General features: G+C 27.9%; 1 protein-coding gene across 1 annotated transcript in view; it reads left to right on the forward strand.

Annotated features, from left to right (window-relative positions):
• The first annotated feature begins 1,239 nt into the window (after window positions 1–1,239).
• Window positions 1,240–18,968, forward strand: part of LOC129962147 (uncharacterized) — a 186,157-nt gene continuing 168,428 nt past the window's right edge. The window contains exon 1 of the mRNA XM_056075885.1: window positions 1,240–1,309. Coding sequence (XP_055931860.1) covers window positions 1,240–1,309 — 70 coding nt within the window. The remainder of the gene's footprint in view (window positions 1,310–18,968) is intronic.

Consider the following 18,968-nt stretch of genomic DNA (forward strand, 5'->3'; position numbering starts at 1 on the left):
TAGCTGCATAATTTAGAAATATTCATAAATATTCTTTTTAATTCAGTGCAGCATATCAATATCTGAAGCAATATATAAAACTCAATATTGAATAATATAATAATCAACATCTGAAGTAATATATAACATTTAAATGATTATGTAAGAGAAAGATGCTCGAAAAGAGATTTTTTTATTTTGGTCACATGCTTACACAGATGTTACGTCTTTCTGCATTACAATTTTGGTTCCGGTATTGAAATAATTCTTCTTGTATCTGATCACTCTGCAGAGAATATTAGGCCCCTCCCCTACATTATGACTCCATTAATGATTATAAAAATAGTAATTAAATAGGAGGTTGCAGAGGACCGTGAATGAATATGAAATTTAAATGAATTCCACTTTTTTCTCTCTTGAGGAAGATAATAACTTGGAAAGACAGAAGAAATGGAAAATATATTTCAATTAATTTTAAAAAAAAAGGAAATGTGCTTTTCTGCTTCTTATAAATATTTTTTCCAAAAGTTTGATCTATTTGAAAGATTTTATCAAACCTTATTTTAAAGAAAAATACAGCGATTTTATTATGAATGTATTTTTTCTTCTACATTTATAAATTTTATTCATGAAAAAAAGTGGCAGAAAGAAGCTGTAAAAATTTCTGTTGATCTTATAAATAACATTTAGATTTTTTTTATTTATTTTAATAGCACATAAGGAAGATTTTCTAGATATTTTTACTTTGATATTTCAGATATCTTTCCTTCGCAAGATTTATTCCATAAATTCAGACTTATAACAAATCATTTTACATCTGAAAAAAACTTTCATCGGATTTTTATCGTTTGGCCGAAAGACAGATTGAAATTCTTTTGCTCCATCCAATATCTTTTCCTTCTCCCCTGCGCCGAAATGAAATGAACTGATCCAAGCCTCGTGAATTGTGGACTAGTTTCCCGCCTTCATTTCTCAACCGTTAACCGTAACCGGCAGAAGTGTCTGGACAGAGATAACGTTCCGGGTTTCCAACTTTTCCGAAAGTTTCGCTCTTCCTTTTCTCTTTCGCCAGACGATTTGCGGAATTCGAAGTGAAGTGAAAGAGCGTAATATCATTTGATTGCTCTGTTAGACAAAAAGACAGATTTCTCAGAACCAGAGAGAAAAATGTGTTTGAGCAAAAAGAAATAAAGTTTTTCTCTTCTTCAGAAAACTTTTGATCGTTTTATCAGACTGGTATATATCGTATTTGACAAAAAAATGGTTTATATCATTGGATTATTTTTATTATCCTGCGTTTGGAGCAATGCTGCGTATGATTTTGACAGCGGTAAGTCGATTACTTTCCGTTTGATTTATGTTGTTTAGTTTTAAGAAGTTATGTTTATGAAATTCGATTTCTTTGCTTGATACTCCAAATGATTGTGTGAGAATATATATATATATATATATATATATATATATATATATAACAATTTAAAAGAAATTGAAGTTTTAATTTAATTATTTACCGAAATTTATTTTATTATTTATAGTACATAAAACATTATATTGATTTGTAAATTTAAATACAGAATTTTTATAAATTTCAAAGAAGTAAATTTTAATAATATACTTACAAACTTATATTCAAATAAAATAAAATTTATTTCAAATGAACTAAAATATTTAAAATATAAATAAACATAGTGTATTATATAACTGATTCCATTTTTTTGTATTATATTATATAAAAATATAACATAAAAGGATAATCCATATAACTTCAATGAATTACTTACAAATAAATTTCAATAAATAGTAAATTTGAACTTTCGAGAAATGCTCTATTCGAATATGTACCATTTGCAAATACTCTTCCCTTATTTAATTTAAACGACCATCAATAAATTCTAAAGAAATGGATTTCACGATATTATAGATTAAATTTTAAATTGAAGTGCCAATAAATAGTATATGGATTAAAAATAGCAAAATTTATTTAACAAATTACATCGATATAGAAAACTAAAACTCAAGAAAATTTAAACGTAAGATAAATCTTTTTAAGTATAATCATTTAAATAGAAATTTTACTTCATGTTAATTGTGCTTAATAGAAATCAGAAAAATGACAACGTATAAATAAATAACAGATGATTGTCGTTTTTTAATAGCATTGCGTAAGAGATAATACATTGATAAAAATAATGAAAAGGATCAATGAAAAAAAGAAAAAATGGTCATTAAGGCGAAAAAGAAATAATCCGACACATTTGGAAAATGAGTATAGTTAACTTTAAAGAGATTATTTTTCTCCTCTTCGGAATTTTAATATTTTTATTTCTTGAATATCGCCGTTGCTTTAGAAACTAACGAAGAGAAATTTCGAAAAGTATTCAACTTTCTATTCATTGTAATAAAAAGTGATTATGTCAGATATAGTTATGTCGCTTCTAAAAATTCTCCACTGGAATATTTTTTTTAATGTGAAAATTCAAATAATGTTAAACAAAGTTTAATCGAATTCCTAAGAAGTTAATAAAGACTTTTTCGAGCTCATAAAATAATCATTTTATTCTCGTAAAAATTTGTTACCTAACAAAAAAAAAAATATTAGTTGCGCTGAACAATGAATTTATCGCTTAAATTTGTATTTAAAAAATCAGTTGTAATTGGAAAAGGATGCCTCATAAATTTTGTTTCTACGAAAAAAAACTTACTTTATGTTATTTATGAGTTGAAAGCTTTAGCAATTATCTAAAGTGATTTATATATCTTTTGAGCGTTCACACAAGTGTAATTAAAAAAGGCTTAAACTATAAAAAATATATTACATCAATTTATTATCCTTAAGGATAAGAATATATACACAAGTTAAATATTTTCTTTATACTCTGCATGAAAATAATTTAACTTGCTTTTATATCCTGTATTGAGTGTCATTTGTTAAATTTCTAGAAACAATGGACAGCAAATTAGTTTCTTCAAGAGCTGTGAAAAAATTATTAATGAATAGTAATAAATATAATTAATTTTAATCATAATAAAGTGTACTGTCGAAAATATTATGTTTTCTTCTTTTAAATCTAAAAAGAATAGTTTCAAAGAAAATGTCACCTCGTGTTAAAAAATTAACTTCGAGATTAACATCTCGTTTAAAAAATTACATTCATTTTCCTGAATTGATAAAAAAGTAATATAACAATCATATATAGAAAAAAAATTGTTCTTATTATAATAGTTATATTGTTACTTTTTTTGTGTCAATCTTTTTTTTTTCTTTTAAATAATCACATTTTTTTAATATTTCTTAGTCATTCTATTGTTGGTTATATTTTTAAGTTTATAAACTTTCTGATTCATTTTAAGTCTTGTTGAATTCTTTCAAAAAATTTTACTTGAGATATAATCTATGATATTGGATTTCTTAAAATGAAAGAATTCTTTTTGTATAAGTAATTATAAATTTAAATGAAACATGTGGAATTAATCATGATTTTTTTTTGTTTTAACTAGGCCATCAATATTATTTATTTTAAAAAATTCTTAGCAAACCATGACGATTTTAAAACAAACGCTTCATTGTATATCTTTCTCCATAGACAAAGTATTTAATCTTTGTAATTTGGTTTGTGATTTTCAAATATTCGTTTGATTCAGCCACTGAATCAAACGAATATTTGAAATCGTTGTCATTTAACTGAAATGTCTGGTTAGCTTTCCAATAGAGTCAGAACAGGCAGAATTAAAAAAATAAATGAAACTATCACCTGGTAGTATTATCGTAAATATAAAATTAATTGAGTCTTAATCTGTTAATGTCGAAAACGTTCTAAATAATTAAGAGCCAGAAGAGCATATTTTAAGGATCATGGTCCTTCTTGAATGACACGAGATCATAATGTCAATACCAAAATAATAGCTTAATTTCATTATATAAAATTTATGTTTAAAAGAAGATTATTTTGGTACAATATCGTAATTTGTTGAATCTTTTTATATTAAACTTATTCCATTCGCATTAAACGTTTTCAATATCTAAAGGACGTCGATGCCTCCATAAATTTGATATATATTCATGGCAGATCTCTCGAGGATGACATTGAGCTAACAACATTTTTGTTCAAAAACAGAAATTATTTCAAGTGATAATGTGAAATTGATATAATAAACAAAATATAAAAAAATTTCTTACATTAAACAATGTAATCACACTGAAGCAGCGTATATTGATTAAATTCCGATTATGAAATATATCTGTACATATTATGAAATATAAAATAGTGTCAAGACTGTTAGAGATTAAATGTGAACACATTGTTTCTTAAATTTCTAAGTGAATTTTAAATGAAAGGTTGGAGGATGAATAGTGGCGTGTGTCTTCTTTTGTTTTTCTTTTTAATAAAAAATATTATTAAAATAACTGTCTTTTATAAGGCTTTTCAAACAATTTAAAAACATGGTTTTACATTTTAGTTATCAAATGTAGTATAATCTTAAGAATATCTTTAAAACGAGAGAATTAATAAAGAACTGCAAATTTGTTTCTGTATCTTTTAATTTAAAGACAAAAAGTAGTACGATCATCATTTATATACTTTAAATGAATATCAAAATAACGGTACCTTTTCTGAAGCACCATACGCTATACCAGATTCACAAATTTTTAGTTCGTATGAAATTAATGACACCAATCGTCACATAAATTTCATAAAAAAAAATCTATAGTGTCCTTCTCTCAATTATTGATCTTTTCTGAGAAATATTTCTTAAACATTACTCCATTATATATTTTCTATGGGGGATATCTCTGACAGATTTCCCCAATCACAGTTACCACATATCATTTTTCAATTTTTAATATGTATAAAATCTCACGCGCCTTAGATAAGCCATCAAGGTACATCTGCGCCCTCTATTTACAATTTCAACAGAAAAATGATATTTGCTATAAATAATTCGAAAGCCTCCAGTCTCAACAAAGTGACTAGTTGCACAATTTTCGTCCTAATTTGTTGCACTACTCTCAAATATAGGCAGCGTCCCGGCATAGGGGTAGCGCATCTTCCCCGCGATATGGACATCCAGGGTTCGAATCCCGGTTCGGGCATAGTCGTTCTCCATCTGTGTTCTTTCCGTGAAGTGTGTGATTGTGCCCCCTTGTAAAAAGGGATTGTACAAGCGAATGTGTGTGCGTTTCATCTTCGTATGAGCTAGAAGTCAGACTTCTGCCCTCGGGTGCTCAGGGGTCTCTACCCTCAGAAGATACTGCACCCCTTTTCCGTGGTAACACGGACACCACATCATCATTCTCAAGGATAAGTTTTTCTGATTTCTGAATCAAACTATAAAAGCAGAAATTTATTTAAAGGGGTCAATATTGTTGGACAAAAAGTCAGACCCTTTACAGAAAAGATCCCCTGTTTTGTATTCCAGCCTGAAGGTGACCCTTGAGAAAGACTTCAGACCGGATTCTTTTTTTACTTATATATTTTCTAAAAATAAGATTATAAATTGAATCTTTCAATACTGAAGTCTTATATGTAATGTAGAATTTAATTATATAATTTATGCAATATTCCAAAAAATTATTCAATAAAAGTATTTCTGTTTCATTACCAAATTCAGTTTAGTTTCACTTTTCAAAGAATTGGAATGACGTAAATAATTATACTTCATTTTATCTCAATCAATAATTGCACATCTCAAAAAAATTTGAAATCTAATCTTTGTGGAGTTTTTATCCTCAGGAATAATATTCAATGAATATTCTTTTCAATGTAATATTTCAAATTTTTTGAAGGTGTCCTGGCATAGGGGTAGCACTTCTTCCACGTGATCTGGGCGTCCCGGGTTCGAATCCCTGTTCGGGCATGGCTGTTCTTCATCTTTGTCCTATCTGTGAGGTGTGTGAATGTGTCCCCTTGTAAAAAGCGGCTGTGCAAGCGAAGATTTGAGTTTCGTCTTCATATGAGCTAGAAGTCAGACTTCTGCCTTCGGGTGCTCAGGGGTCTTTACCCTCCGAAGCTGATGCACCCCCTTTCCGTGGTAACGCGGACACGACATTATCATCATTTCGAATTTTTTGCGATTAAACATGACTGAGAAATCTTTAAACACCACTATTTTAGGAAAATAAACTTTTCAAATCGTTTTAGTCCATTCAGCCTTTTCTGAAACGCCGGATGCTGATTGACGAATTTTCTTTAAAACGTTCGATGGAGAAGTTCAAAATTGTGCTGTTTTATTTTAAAAAGGCTGTTGAAATTTTTATAAATGATTCAAAATTAATTACAAAACAGTGGATTTTTTAAAAAATATTAATGTCAAAACAGAACAGATGATTTACATTAAAATTTAAAATTCATAATTCATGAGAACTTTTATACTGACTCGAAATACATAAAATATAATTAATTACTTAATTATACTCATTTTTTATTAGATGTGTATACCTATAACTAATGTTTAAAATATTTTTATATTAAGCTGCGTATGCCTTAATATATATATATATATATATATATATATATATATATATATATATATAATTATTATATTATTAATTTATTTATTAAGTAATAATTTTAAAAATATTAAAATCATGTAAAGTAATTCTAAATTTTTAATTTATAAAAGAATTTACTTCCATTTTTTTTTACTTATTTATGAGGTAACTGGGCAAAAGACTATTTTTTTATCGGTTTACCTACGGTGCAAGGCAATTAACTAGCCGAATAACCACCAATGAAAATAGAATTAGAAAATTTGCTCATAATATTATTATGTAAATTTTTATAACAATTAAATCATAAAACGAATTATCTTATGAAATTTATATTTAAATTTTTTGCAGTATTTATTAGATGCAAAGTAAACTGTTTTTTTTTTTTATTTTTTTTTTTGTTGTTATGTATCCACATATTTATTCATAAAATACTATGATAATTTATTACATAAAAATGCTTTGATTAAAAAATAGTTGCATGTTTTCTTTTAATTCATATGATTTTTCGATTATTTTATATTCTTAATTACAGAACTACCTTTTTTTCGTCCCAGGCTATCATCAATTATGTGTTAATTATAAGATAAATTAGAAATTTGCAAGCAATTTTACTTTGATTTCACACTTTTATGATGTATGGATTTGTGTCAATAAAATCAATAAAATCGCTAAATGAATTAACAATTGATAAAGATGGATACATTTTTATACAGGATTGAAGCATATATGATAGTCTAGAATTCGCATTTGACAAGAAGCGATAAAAATAAGTTAATCATTAGATTTTGGAATCAATATTAGAATATTTTCTGAGTCTCAGATTAATTCTTTTCTTTAGTTTCATATTGAACATCTTTAATTTTTTTTGTCAACATGAAAACTTATGAAATATTATTTTTATCATTCGACATTTATTTTTGTTTATAAGAATAAACGATTAAATGGATAAAATCGAAGGGAAATAAAATCCGTGTGAAAACATCCGCTCAATATAATACATACATAAACAGTTTAAATGCATGCTAATTTCAAGATTGTAGCATTCCGTAAATAATTATTCTGACTCATAGATGTTTCAAAACTCATAATATTTTAATGAATTTAAAATTTACAAGAAGTTTCTTTTAAAGTAATATCTTTTCTTTCTTCTGATTGATGAGAATCTGATTCTTCTGTTTCGAAATTTTATTTCAGTGTGTAACACTACGAGCTTACAAATCTTATTTCTAAAAGTTATCTCTTTTTGCCATTCAAGTTTAATGCAGAAGCAACACTTTAAGATAAATTAAAGACCCATAAGATAATCAGTAAAAAAACATGTTCTATTTAGAACTAATTTAAAGGAGTTTTATCTAAGTCTTAAATACGAAGCAGAAGGAAAAAGATAGGAAGTCATCAAAGATTTAAAGAGCAGGATAGTTTAATTACGTTGTAAATTAGAGAATCAAAAAAGTCTTTCGATATATTTTTTTCTATACTTCCAAGGCTTAATTAGATAGCTGTTCCAATGGCTGTTGTAAATAATGACACAATCATGTTCCTTGTCTACTACTGCGTATTGCGCTCGAACAAAAACATCTATATATTTTTTTTTTCCCTTTCTGTTATTTTTTGTTAAATTTTCGATGCTTCTACAATGGGAGCTTCAAAACTAGATTACTTTCTTTATGAACAAAATTCCTTTAACAATTCATTTATTAACAGTGATGAAAAATTATTTTGACATACAGACACATAAAATTCTGTACCATTTCAGAGAAACATAGTTTTTAACCGATTTCTTTTTTTAATAACCTGAAAAGATTTTAATTCAAAATGATGTTGAAACAAAGCCGAGAAAATATCAGACAGATTTTGAATTTGAAATCAGATTTAGAATAAAAATTAAGGCTTTATAACGGAACTGATTCTCTGCTGCACAAAACTGCACATCTTACCAAAGGCCAGCCAGTGTTTTGGGGCGCAATCCTATGTTGATATTTAAGCACGTTCATGTACGAGGTTAACGTTTTTGATTTCGGAAATTGATATCATGATTCCTAATCTCCAACCAGATTAGTTTAGTTTAATAATATTAATGTATTGCTCTAAAGCAACACAATAGCTATATTAAAAATTTCAGCCGTTAACAGAACTCCACTCCACAAACATGATTTTAATATCGAAATGGAAAAAAGTTACTTTGTAAACATTCAAGTATAAAAATTTAATTACTTTTTCAAATAACATACGTAAAAAGATAGCAATAAAAGATGGCATTTTATTCGACATCGGTTATCTAATAGGTATGGACAGGCAAATTGGCTATGGAATCGGCTATTAGTTCCGATATTCCTCAAATCTCAACAAGAATCGAATAGCGCTAAACCTTAAATGCCAATAACTTAAATATAGGAATGACTCTTAGATGAACTCTATCGGATTTTATATTTATCACATATATAAAAAGAAGGACAGAAGAATCTATGTATATAATATTTATCTACAAGACACACACACACACACACACACACACACACACACACACACACACATATATATATATATATATATATATATATATATATATATATATATATATATATTAAACTCTAATTTATTTTAATTATTTTCTAAGTTTTTCTTGATCTAATTCCACTGTCTCTACTTAATTAATTCAAGAGAAGCTTTGTAAAATTGCTGAATCAGCTAAACGCCTATTCTTCCGACACTCAACGTGAAAAGCTAGAAAAATGTCCAATAAGCACATTCTTTTTTAAAAGATCCCTGTATTTTCCCTGCCTTGCCGACGCGTGTAGCAAATATCTCTATCGAAATCTTAATATGTTAGCCCATAGTAAAGCCATTAGTAAAAAAAATATTTTCCCTATCTATATCTCATGTTGAGAGATCTATCTTTCATTTCAATATTTACAAAACAAAAAATCATTGGAATACAATTATACGGATAAGTAATATTTTGTGCTTACATATTATTTACCCGGCCAAATATTTTTTTTAAATGCAACACTTACTGTCTAATTGAGTGTTTTCAAAGTATAGAAAACTGAGCATTTTACACATAGACTGAAAGACTTGCAAATGGCAATTAAAGCAAATCAATTTTTTCTATTTTATTATTACATTTATAGGGTTCGAATTAAATAAAAGTCCATCCGAAAAATAAGAGATTGCATTATATATATTTGTTATAGAACGTTGGTCTAACAACTAAATTAAATTCCTTGTATAGGTATAATACTATTTCGTGTTTTAAATGCAATTGAACCCAATAATAATTTTCTTTCCGATCTTTTAAATTACATCATGAAATATGCAGAGTATTGTTGTTTCATTTTTTAAAAAAATGTGTGCTAATTAAATGTTATATGAGCATAGTCAAGTAATTTTTATAATCTAATTTAATGACGTCTATTATATTATTTTAACTCCCTTAGATTAAAAGTTTCCACTTTATATTTATGAATAATATTTTTAAGTTGTCGTTTAAATTGTAATGATATTTACAGGGTTCATGATAACAGGGATCATATTTTAAATTGCTTACTATTAAAATTCCAATTTCAAATAAAATCTACTTCATTATATAATATGTTATGTGGAAGAGCAAATGAAATTCTGTTTTTTTTTCCTCTATTAAATGGTAGATTCGGTTATCATTATTAAAGGTAGCATTATTTAAAATTATGTTATAAAGTCAGACAGCACGATGTTTACTGTCCTAGAATTTCAAATTGAAATACAACACACTTTGCTTTCAAATAATTTATCTTTAAAATTTAAAGATGATTGTTAACCATAAATCTTTCTGAAACATTTCATGTTTTTTCAGTGGTCTAGACGTTTCAAAATATGTCTCCAATTGAAATATATGATATAAAGACGCTGATGTAAGATTTTCTTTGCTTCATGAATAACCTTTTAAGGGCAGAATACTTTAAATCCAGATCGATTCTCTATTTCTAAGATATTACATTATAACATGATGTTATTTTTGAAAATGAATATTTCACTTGGGAAATTCCTTAGCTTATTTACATAAGTTTTAAATGGAAGCATTTATAAAATATGGGGATATATATTTAGTATGGAATAGAAAGGAATGTTTTCTATTCTCAAAAGATATACATTGTGCTTAGACAAAAGAAGTTTAATATAAACATGAAATAATCCCGAATTAAAGACCATAAATGCAGGAAAATAAAGGTTTTTTTTCAACCTTTAGTTGATAGTTTCATTATTTAATTAGTACGAATGCGTCATATTTTTTTCATTTATACGTCTACGTTCATTTGCTTTGTTAATTGAAAAAAATCATAAAATGAAAAAAAAAATATTTATCCAAGTCTCATTTTATTTTATAAAGTACTAATTAGTCAGAAATTAGATTCATAATTGAATTGAATTTAAATTTCAGGAAAAATATTAAAATTTAAATAGGTGAGTGGCAATTCTAAATATGAAAGGTAGGTGGTGGAAATGACATGTAGATTTTCGCTGTAACATTTGACAAAGCGCTGCTTTGAGAAGAATTTTTATTATATGGCTTAATTTTTAATGCATATTTTATACCATATTCGAAGTAATGCATATTTTATTCGATAACGCAGGGTAGGATACTAAAAATATTCACATAAGAAAGCCAGGTCCTAATCCATTTCTTTGGGCACAAATAAGGATGCTTCAATTCAGTTTAAACAAGATGTTTTATTTCCATCCTGTACACTTGAAAATATATCTTAATGTAATTTTCAACAGTGTGACATTTATTTAAAACATAATTTATTGTATGGAAAAGTAGCGCAGTTAAAAGAAAGACACGTTTAGTTTACTTTTGATATATTATTGTCGCGTTTTTAAAGCAACTCTAGACCTATTTTGGGATGAATATCGTAGTTTTGAACCATGGCTAGATGACAAGGATGACACCGGAGCTGAAGCGCCCTCTCCAACCTTCCTCATCATACCAGTGGGAGAATTACTGATCGGCCTCGACTGATTTAGTATGCGGCTGGCCAGCTTATGCGGCGGCTCTTCAATGGAATAGGGTTTCAAACCTGAAAACTTTCAGTTCTGAAGTCAAGACCTTACCAACAACCATCGGTGGTCCAAAAAGGAAGACAAAGCGTTTACTAATAGCTTCGTTGGTAAGTGCTATGTTTACAATAACAACTCCTCCAACATCCATATGTGCCTGTCTGCGTCGGTTGAACGATTGGCATACACTGCCAAAGAAATAAGATATTTCCTGCACACATGCAGTAGATACTGAGATTCCAGTAACAAGATATTCAGCTGACTCACCTCGGATCTCATAAACAAGAATCTTTAGATATCGCTAGAAAATATCGATATATGCCAGGCAGCGTCGGTTGATCGATTGGCATACATTACCAAAGATATAAGATATTTCCTGCACACATACAGAAGGTACTGAGATTCAGCAAGAAGATATTCAGCTGACTCACCTCTGATCTCATAAACAATTATCTTTAGATATCGCTAGAAAATATCGATATGTGCCTGTCTGCGTCGGTTGAACGATTGGCATACACTGCCAAAGAAATAAGATATTTCCTGCACACATGCAGTAGATACTGAGATTCCAGTAACAAGATATTCAGCTGACTCACCTCGGATCTCATAAACAAGAATCTTTAGATATCGCTAGAAAATATCGATATATGCCTGGCAGCGTCGGTTGATCGATTGGCATACATTACCAAATATACAAGATATTTCCTGCACACATACAGTAGATACTGGTATTCCAGTAACAAGATACTCAGTTGACTCACCTCGGATCTTATAAACAAGAATCGTCAGATATCACTAGAAAAAGAAAACGATGCCCCATAATTCGGAACAATGGGGTAGCCAACTCACTGGCCCACCATAAATTCCTATTATAATGATTGATTTTTTAAATTAAATACAGCACTGTTGAGAATTTTATTAAGATATCTTCTCAAAGGTAGAATTTAGAAACTAAACATTATTTCAGTTGAATTTGGAAACCCTGTATTTATCAACTAGGGTTTCCTTTGCGAATATTATTCGTATCATTATTTTACACTTCCTCTCCAAGTTTGTACCATGAATTTGGAATCATCTTGTATCCTCTATTGTGATTGTATATTCATGATTTTATTATTTTTGAATTGACATTTCGTCTACAAAAATGCAAGTGCCACAAAAAGGAAAATAAACAATTTCTGAGCTAATAGATCTTCAGTTTGGCAACCAAACAATGTATTGGTGGAAAGAGAAATTAAAATTTTTATGTATTTAAATATTTTTTTTTATTTATTTATGATTTACTACAGTATAGAAAATAATTACATTATTTTTTGTCCCATAGATTTAGTTCACCAATCTTGCTTTTTATTCACTTTACAAAGTATATTTTACAGTTATAAATATTAAGTATATATAAGATTTTGATATTAGTTTTAACTTTTAGAAACAAATAGCATAAACATTTAAAACTTATAACATTTTAAAATAGAGAGAAAGTAATATATAGTGGCATTTTGGAGACAATGCATGTATATGTGCAATATGTATACTTTTAATATATACTTATTTTGTAAATCCTGATTGGTTGGCTGCCATACTTTCAATATCTGGATTTCGTGTTCCTTGAAAAACAAAACACATGAGAACAAATGCTATGTGGGTAGATATAAATGTATGACTCATCTGAAATCGAAAGAAGAATCCATTAAGCAGTCTTTACCACGCTGCGCCGATTTCACTGGAAAAAGTAATCTATTTTTTTAATGTGGCACAGTCTGATAGATAATGGATTAAACATGATAATACTATGACGAAGAACTAATACATTTTTCTAATAACTTTTCCTTTTTTATTAACCATAAGATGATCTAAAGTAATCTCATCATCTTCAGAACAGCATTTCAACCAAACTATATATGATTTAAAATATATTTTACATCATGAAAGATTTATCATGATGTAAAAGATTGTTCATGATTCAAATTCTAAATCAACTTTTCAGTTTAAAAACAGCGTATATAAGTTAAAGCAGCCCATACTCAAACAGTAATCAGTTTTATATCGGAAATAAATGGCTTATTATGTACCATATAAAACAATATGTATGTCTGTATTAAAAATGTTCTTGTGATCTTACAATCAAAATGAAAGTTATATCACTGACTCTCCGACCCGGCCGATGGCACACGGATAATTAAAACTGAATGACAGGAGAGCCACAACAGCAGCACTGGCGGCAATTGTAGTTGAGTCTTAAGGGCCATCACCGCCCATGGTACAACACTTCTTGAAAGAAGTGCGTCCCGTCATCGATGGGAGGAGCCAAATCCCCCACTTTTTTGTGTATCCTCCAGGGTGGCGAGATCCAACCATCATACCGGAAGAATCTCATTATCATTTTGAGGTGTCTTCCCGGGTGTTACAATCAGAGTATAAAGTATCTGTGAAAAACAATGCATCACAAGTAAAAACAGCGCAACATCATGCTGGTTTAATTAGTTCTTCCTTCAAAAATAGTTTCACAATTAGTTTTCAGTATACAAAATATACTTTTGCTCAATATCTTTTGATATAAAATGTATACCAAATCTTTACAGTAATTTATTTATTTCGTAAAATGAATAAAATTATTTATGCAATAATACTTAAGCTGAAAATATTTATAAAAAAAAACACATTTTTGTACATTTTTCTCTAAGCCTGATTCCTTTTATGCGTGTATAGGAGGAATTTTGCTATCTCTTTTTGATTCCTATCTTGGTATGCCAGAAATTCTATGTGTTCCGTGTAACAAAAATATTTTAATATTTTTAGAATCTAATTACAAAAATTATATTAATTATTTTTCCAAACAGTGCTATTTAATTGTAATGTAATTAAAAAAATATCATACGATGTATTATTAAAACTATACATATTTTTATGATACATATGAAAGATTAAATCATCGAAAATAATTATTTATCATTAAAAAGTAATAAGCTTGAACCTTTGCAATTGATAATTAAATAAATATCGGAAATTTCGAAGTTAAAATTGTAATTTCTATAGCCTTAAATATTGACATAAATACAAGGGATTTAAGTCATATCGAATATCTTTATAATAATGGAAGTTCATAATTATTCAATACAAATCTAAATATATTGTGAATATAATTAAAATTTCAAATCAAAATTTTTTCAAAGTATATTCGTGCGTATCTTATAGTTTTTGGATTTGATTTTAATTTGATTTTTTAAAGAAATGAATAATATTTATGTTTAAATATATTAATAACCGAAATTTATTTTCATTTTTAAATATACTTATTTCAGATTATTTTTGTGTTAGGAAACCTATTTTTTAAATTTATCTTCAATGGGTTATTTTTAATATAAGAGATGTAATCCATATATTTTATGAGCTCTTGAAATATTCCTTCGCAACTCTTAAACAATAAAAGAGAAAAAAAACTTGAGAACACGGAAGGTAAAACCATCTTCTGAGGATTTTCTCAGAAATCCGTGAGCTACGACGGATTCGTTTCCGTCGGATTATTTGATCGATTCTATTACGTTGCTGCTGACTGGATAATTGTTACAATTGCTGGAAAATCCCTTTTTTTTATTTTACCAAATTTACCGATAGGATTCCAGCTTTCTATTCTTGAAGTCTTAATAAAATGGATATTTACTCATTAAAATTTCAAATAAACAAGAGTCTTCTTATTGCGACTTATTTGAAAGGATAATAAATGGTTTAGAGAACCTGTTAATCACTAATTGTATAATAAAAATGTATTATTGTTTTATTAATTAAATAACGCTATGTTCTATATATGTAAATGCACCAAGTATTATTATTAAAATATTAATTAATGTGATTTTATTTTTTTGTTATACGAAATATATTGTGGTTACCAAAATATTTACCTAAAAATTTTAATAAATCTCAATTTTTTAGAATTTCATTACCTTAAAAAAAGGCATTTTTGATATTAAATTTACCTTTCGAAGGTATGTTTGTTTATCGTCAGTGAATACAATATCCAAAAAAAAAAAAAATGCAAAGGCTTAAGAGAAGGAAATTCATTTTTTTTTCATGCAAAATTAAGAATTTCTATAGATTATTAAACGACTGTCTGTCTTACCGTCCGAGCACATGTGAACACAATTGAAGGCACTTATCAAATTTTGAATTAATTCTATTGAAAAAAGAAAAAATTTCAAACAGTGTGGATTCATTATAATTATAAACTTAAGAAGCACTTGGAGGCGTGGTGGTGCGGCTTCGGTTTCGGAACCGAAAAATTGTGAGCTCGAGACTCCATTCCACAGAAGAAATGTTGTACCTGGCGTACGCTGAATCCGTAGAGGCCAAATGTCCTCCCGCTGGTAGGGTGAGGAAGCTGGGAGAAAGGTAAGCTAACTCAGGTGTCGCCTACTCCATATGACTAAGGTTCAAAAGTATGAGGTCGGTACCAAAATAGCCCTAGTGTTGCTTTAAACTGGGATGTTAGTATAATTAAATTAAACCGCACTTGGAATATATATGGAAATTGAAAGGTGTAAAAACATTTAGTACGAGCTGACCACTTGAGAGTATATTTCTTATCCATTGATTAATTAGGGAGGAAATATATAAATATTTTATTCATAAATTTAAAAAAAAAATTGAAGTCGCACTAAAGTATACTAATGGCATCTTGAATCTTAATTCAAGATGCCATTAGTATACTTTAGTTCAAAGAAATTTCATTAAGATCAGGACTTTGAAATGCAATGTGTAAAGTTCATTTTAATAGCTCATATTTGATTCATAAATTATTCATTGTTTTTTAAAATTGATTTTGGATATAATATGCTATTTCTGATGATAATTTAAATTCTATAACTATAAATTTTAACATGCGGTAATGTTTTACTTTCTTATAGTAAGAAATGGAAATTTATACACTCTAAAGTTAAAGGTTAATCATATTCGTTTGAAACGCAATTATTATGGAAGTTGTAAATTCCTGAAGTCACCTAATTAGTTAAATCTGATTTGAGTGAATCTTATTTAAATGTGAGTGAATCTTATGGAAATGTGAGTGAATCTTATGGAAATGTGAGTGAATCTTATTGAAATGTGAGTGAATCTTATGGAAATGTGAGTGAATCTTATTTAAATGTGAGTGAATCTTATTTAAATCTGAGTGAATCTTATTTAAATCTGAGTGAATCTTATTGAAATGTGAGTGAATCTTATTGAAATCTGAGTGAATCTTATTGAAATGTGAGTGAATCTTATTGAAATCTGAGTGAATCTTATTTAAATGTGAGTGAATCTAATTTAAATTTGAGTGAATCTTATTTAAATCTGAGTGAATCTTATTTAAATTTGAGTGAATCTTATTTAAATCTGAGTGAATCTTATTTAAATTTGAGTGAATCTTATTTAAATCTGAGTGAATTTAATTTAATATGATTGCAATCAAAATTTTAAATTACTATCCTGTTTAAAGTGCCACAAGAATTATATACAGTTGAATTGCAATTTATAAAATTTTATTTTGTTTCTAAGCTTTCGATTTATCCTTAAAACATATCATCTATAGATAATAGCATATGGAATGTATATAAGACATTATGAGTTATTTGTTTTTAGAAGATATTACCTACCAAAAAATTGGCAATTCTTTTGTAAATATATTTTTGGCTGAACATTTAACATTTAGTATTTTCTATATTCAAAAATGAAAGCTAGAAATTCTCTCCTTCAAATATTCTCAGAAAGAAGATTCCAGCATGCTTTAGATTTTCTTGAACAGAAAAATATTAAATGGGGCATCTTTATGCACTTTCTTCAAACCACTTTGAGAAAACAAATTTCTCCCACATATATAGTAAAAAAGAAAATTTATGAATTTTTCTCATTTCTTTTTCACTTCCGCTGTTGTGTTAGAGAGAGAGAGAGAGAGAGAAAAAATGAAAATGAAGATTTTTTCTTTGCACAGAAAGGGTACTTTCAGGCACTTTGTTCCGTTCTCAATTGATGCATTGCATGCAATTCGAATGTGGTAAATTAAGTTCCCAAGGAAAACCGCATGAAAAAAAAAATTAAATGCTTTGCGCCGCATGAATACATTGTTGGGAATATTTTACTATTAAACTACATAAAAGCAAAATTTGATTGAAATTTTTTTTATTCTTTTCTAAAAACGACTTACATTTTTATTGAGGTAAGTGTTTGTAACTAATAAAAACATTATTATTATTTCCTACTACGTTCTGACATTCATAACAGCAATAGAAATATTTTCTTAACTAAAATATTCAAAAATATCTGTGATACCGAAATTATGTAAGCGTTTCTTGATAGGGTAGATAATGTTAAATGATATTGACTCTAATGGACAGTGAGATTTTAAAAAAATGCACAAATGTTTTATATATATATATATATATATATATATATATATATATATATATATATATAAATATATTCAGTATCATATCAATGCTTTTAATGAATACTCGTAAAAAATAAAATTTATTTTTCAGTAAGATATTTTAATATTTTAACTTTAAAATACTGTTGAATGAAAAATTAATTAAAACTTAAATAAATTCTTGATCAAAAAATTGAATAATTAATGAATACATGCAATTCTGCTTATCTTTCATAAATAAATTTTAGATGAAATATTTTTACGAAGTTTTAATATTATATAACCTGGTAGTTAATAACCAACGTAATGGTAACCAACATAACCTGTTAATGTTATATAACCAACTTAGTTAATTCCATAATAGGAAAGAAAGATTTGAGGACAGTTCCAATGGTTGCTGATCCCCTGATCAATGACCTCCAGGCTTTGTGAGAAACTTGGAGACCATTTGGCAGCTTCGGAGACAAAATGGATGATACTAGAATCTTCAGGAATTTTGGCTTTAAGACCAATAGGAATTCAATCATGTTAGTTCTTCGAGAATCTTCTGTGCCCTGGTCTGGAAGCTGTAAAAGGCTGGTAGATCAAACTGGAATCAGTCGTAAAACAAGTGTATATCCAGACGATTAGTTGGTCATAGAGTTGAATTAGCTGAATCAGTCCAGCGAATCGCAAGCGTTGAGTGGAGCTCAAGCAATTAGTGGATTAAGAATGAGCCGATAAAATTGTCTGATTTTTTTTCAGTAATTTTTAAAACAGGTGTTTTAAGCCTCATGAGTGCTATTTATAGAAGACAGTAGAATTTTGAACCGTAGTAAAAAAATAGGAATAGCACAAATGCATTTAAGATATTTGAAAAGCTGATGAAATAAATATTATTGTTTAGAATATAATTAAATTACTTAGTGAAATATTTGATGGATGCAAAATGCAATTATTAAACTTAGGATTATCTGAATCTTATAATCAAATGTATTATAATTTGAATCTACAGTATGAATATTCTAGATTGATATTCTAAAAATTTTAGAACATCTAATGTTAAAAGAGAAGAAACAAATATTG

Source organism: Argiope bruennichi, chromosome 2 (genome assembly GCF_947563725.1).
Source record: "Argiope bruennichi chromosome 2, qqArgBrue1.1, whole genome shotgun sequence".
Taxonomy (NCBI): Eukaryota; Metazoa; Arthropoda; class Arachnida; order Araneae; family Araneidae; genus Argiope; species Argiope bruennichi.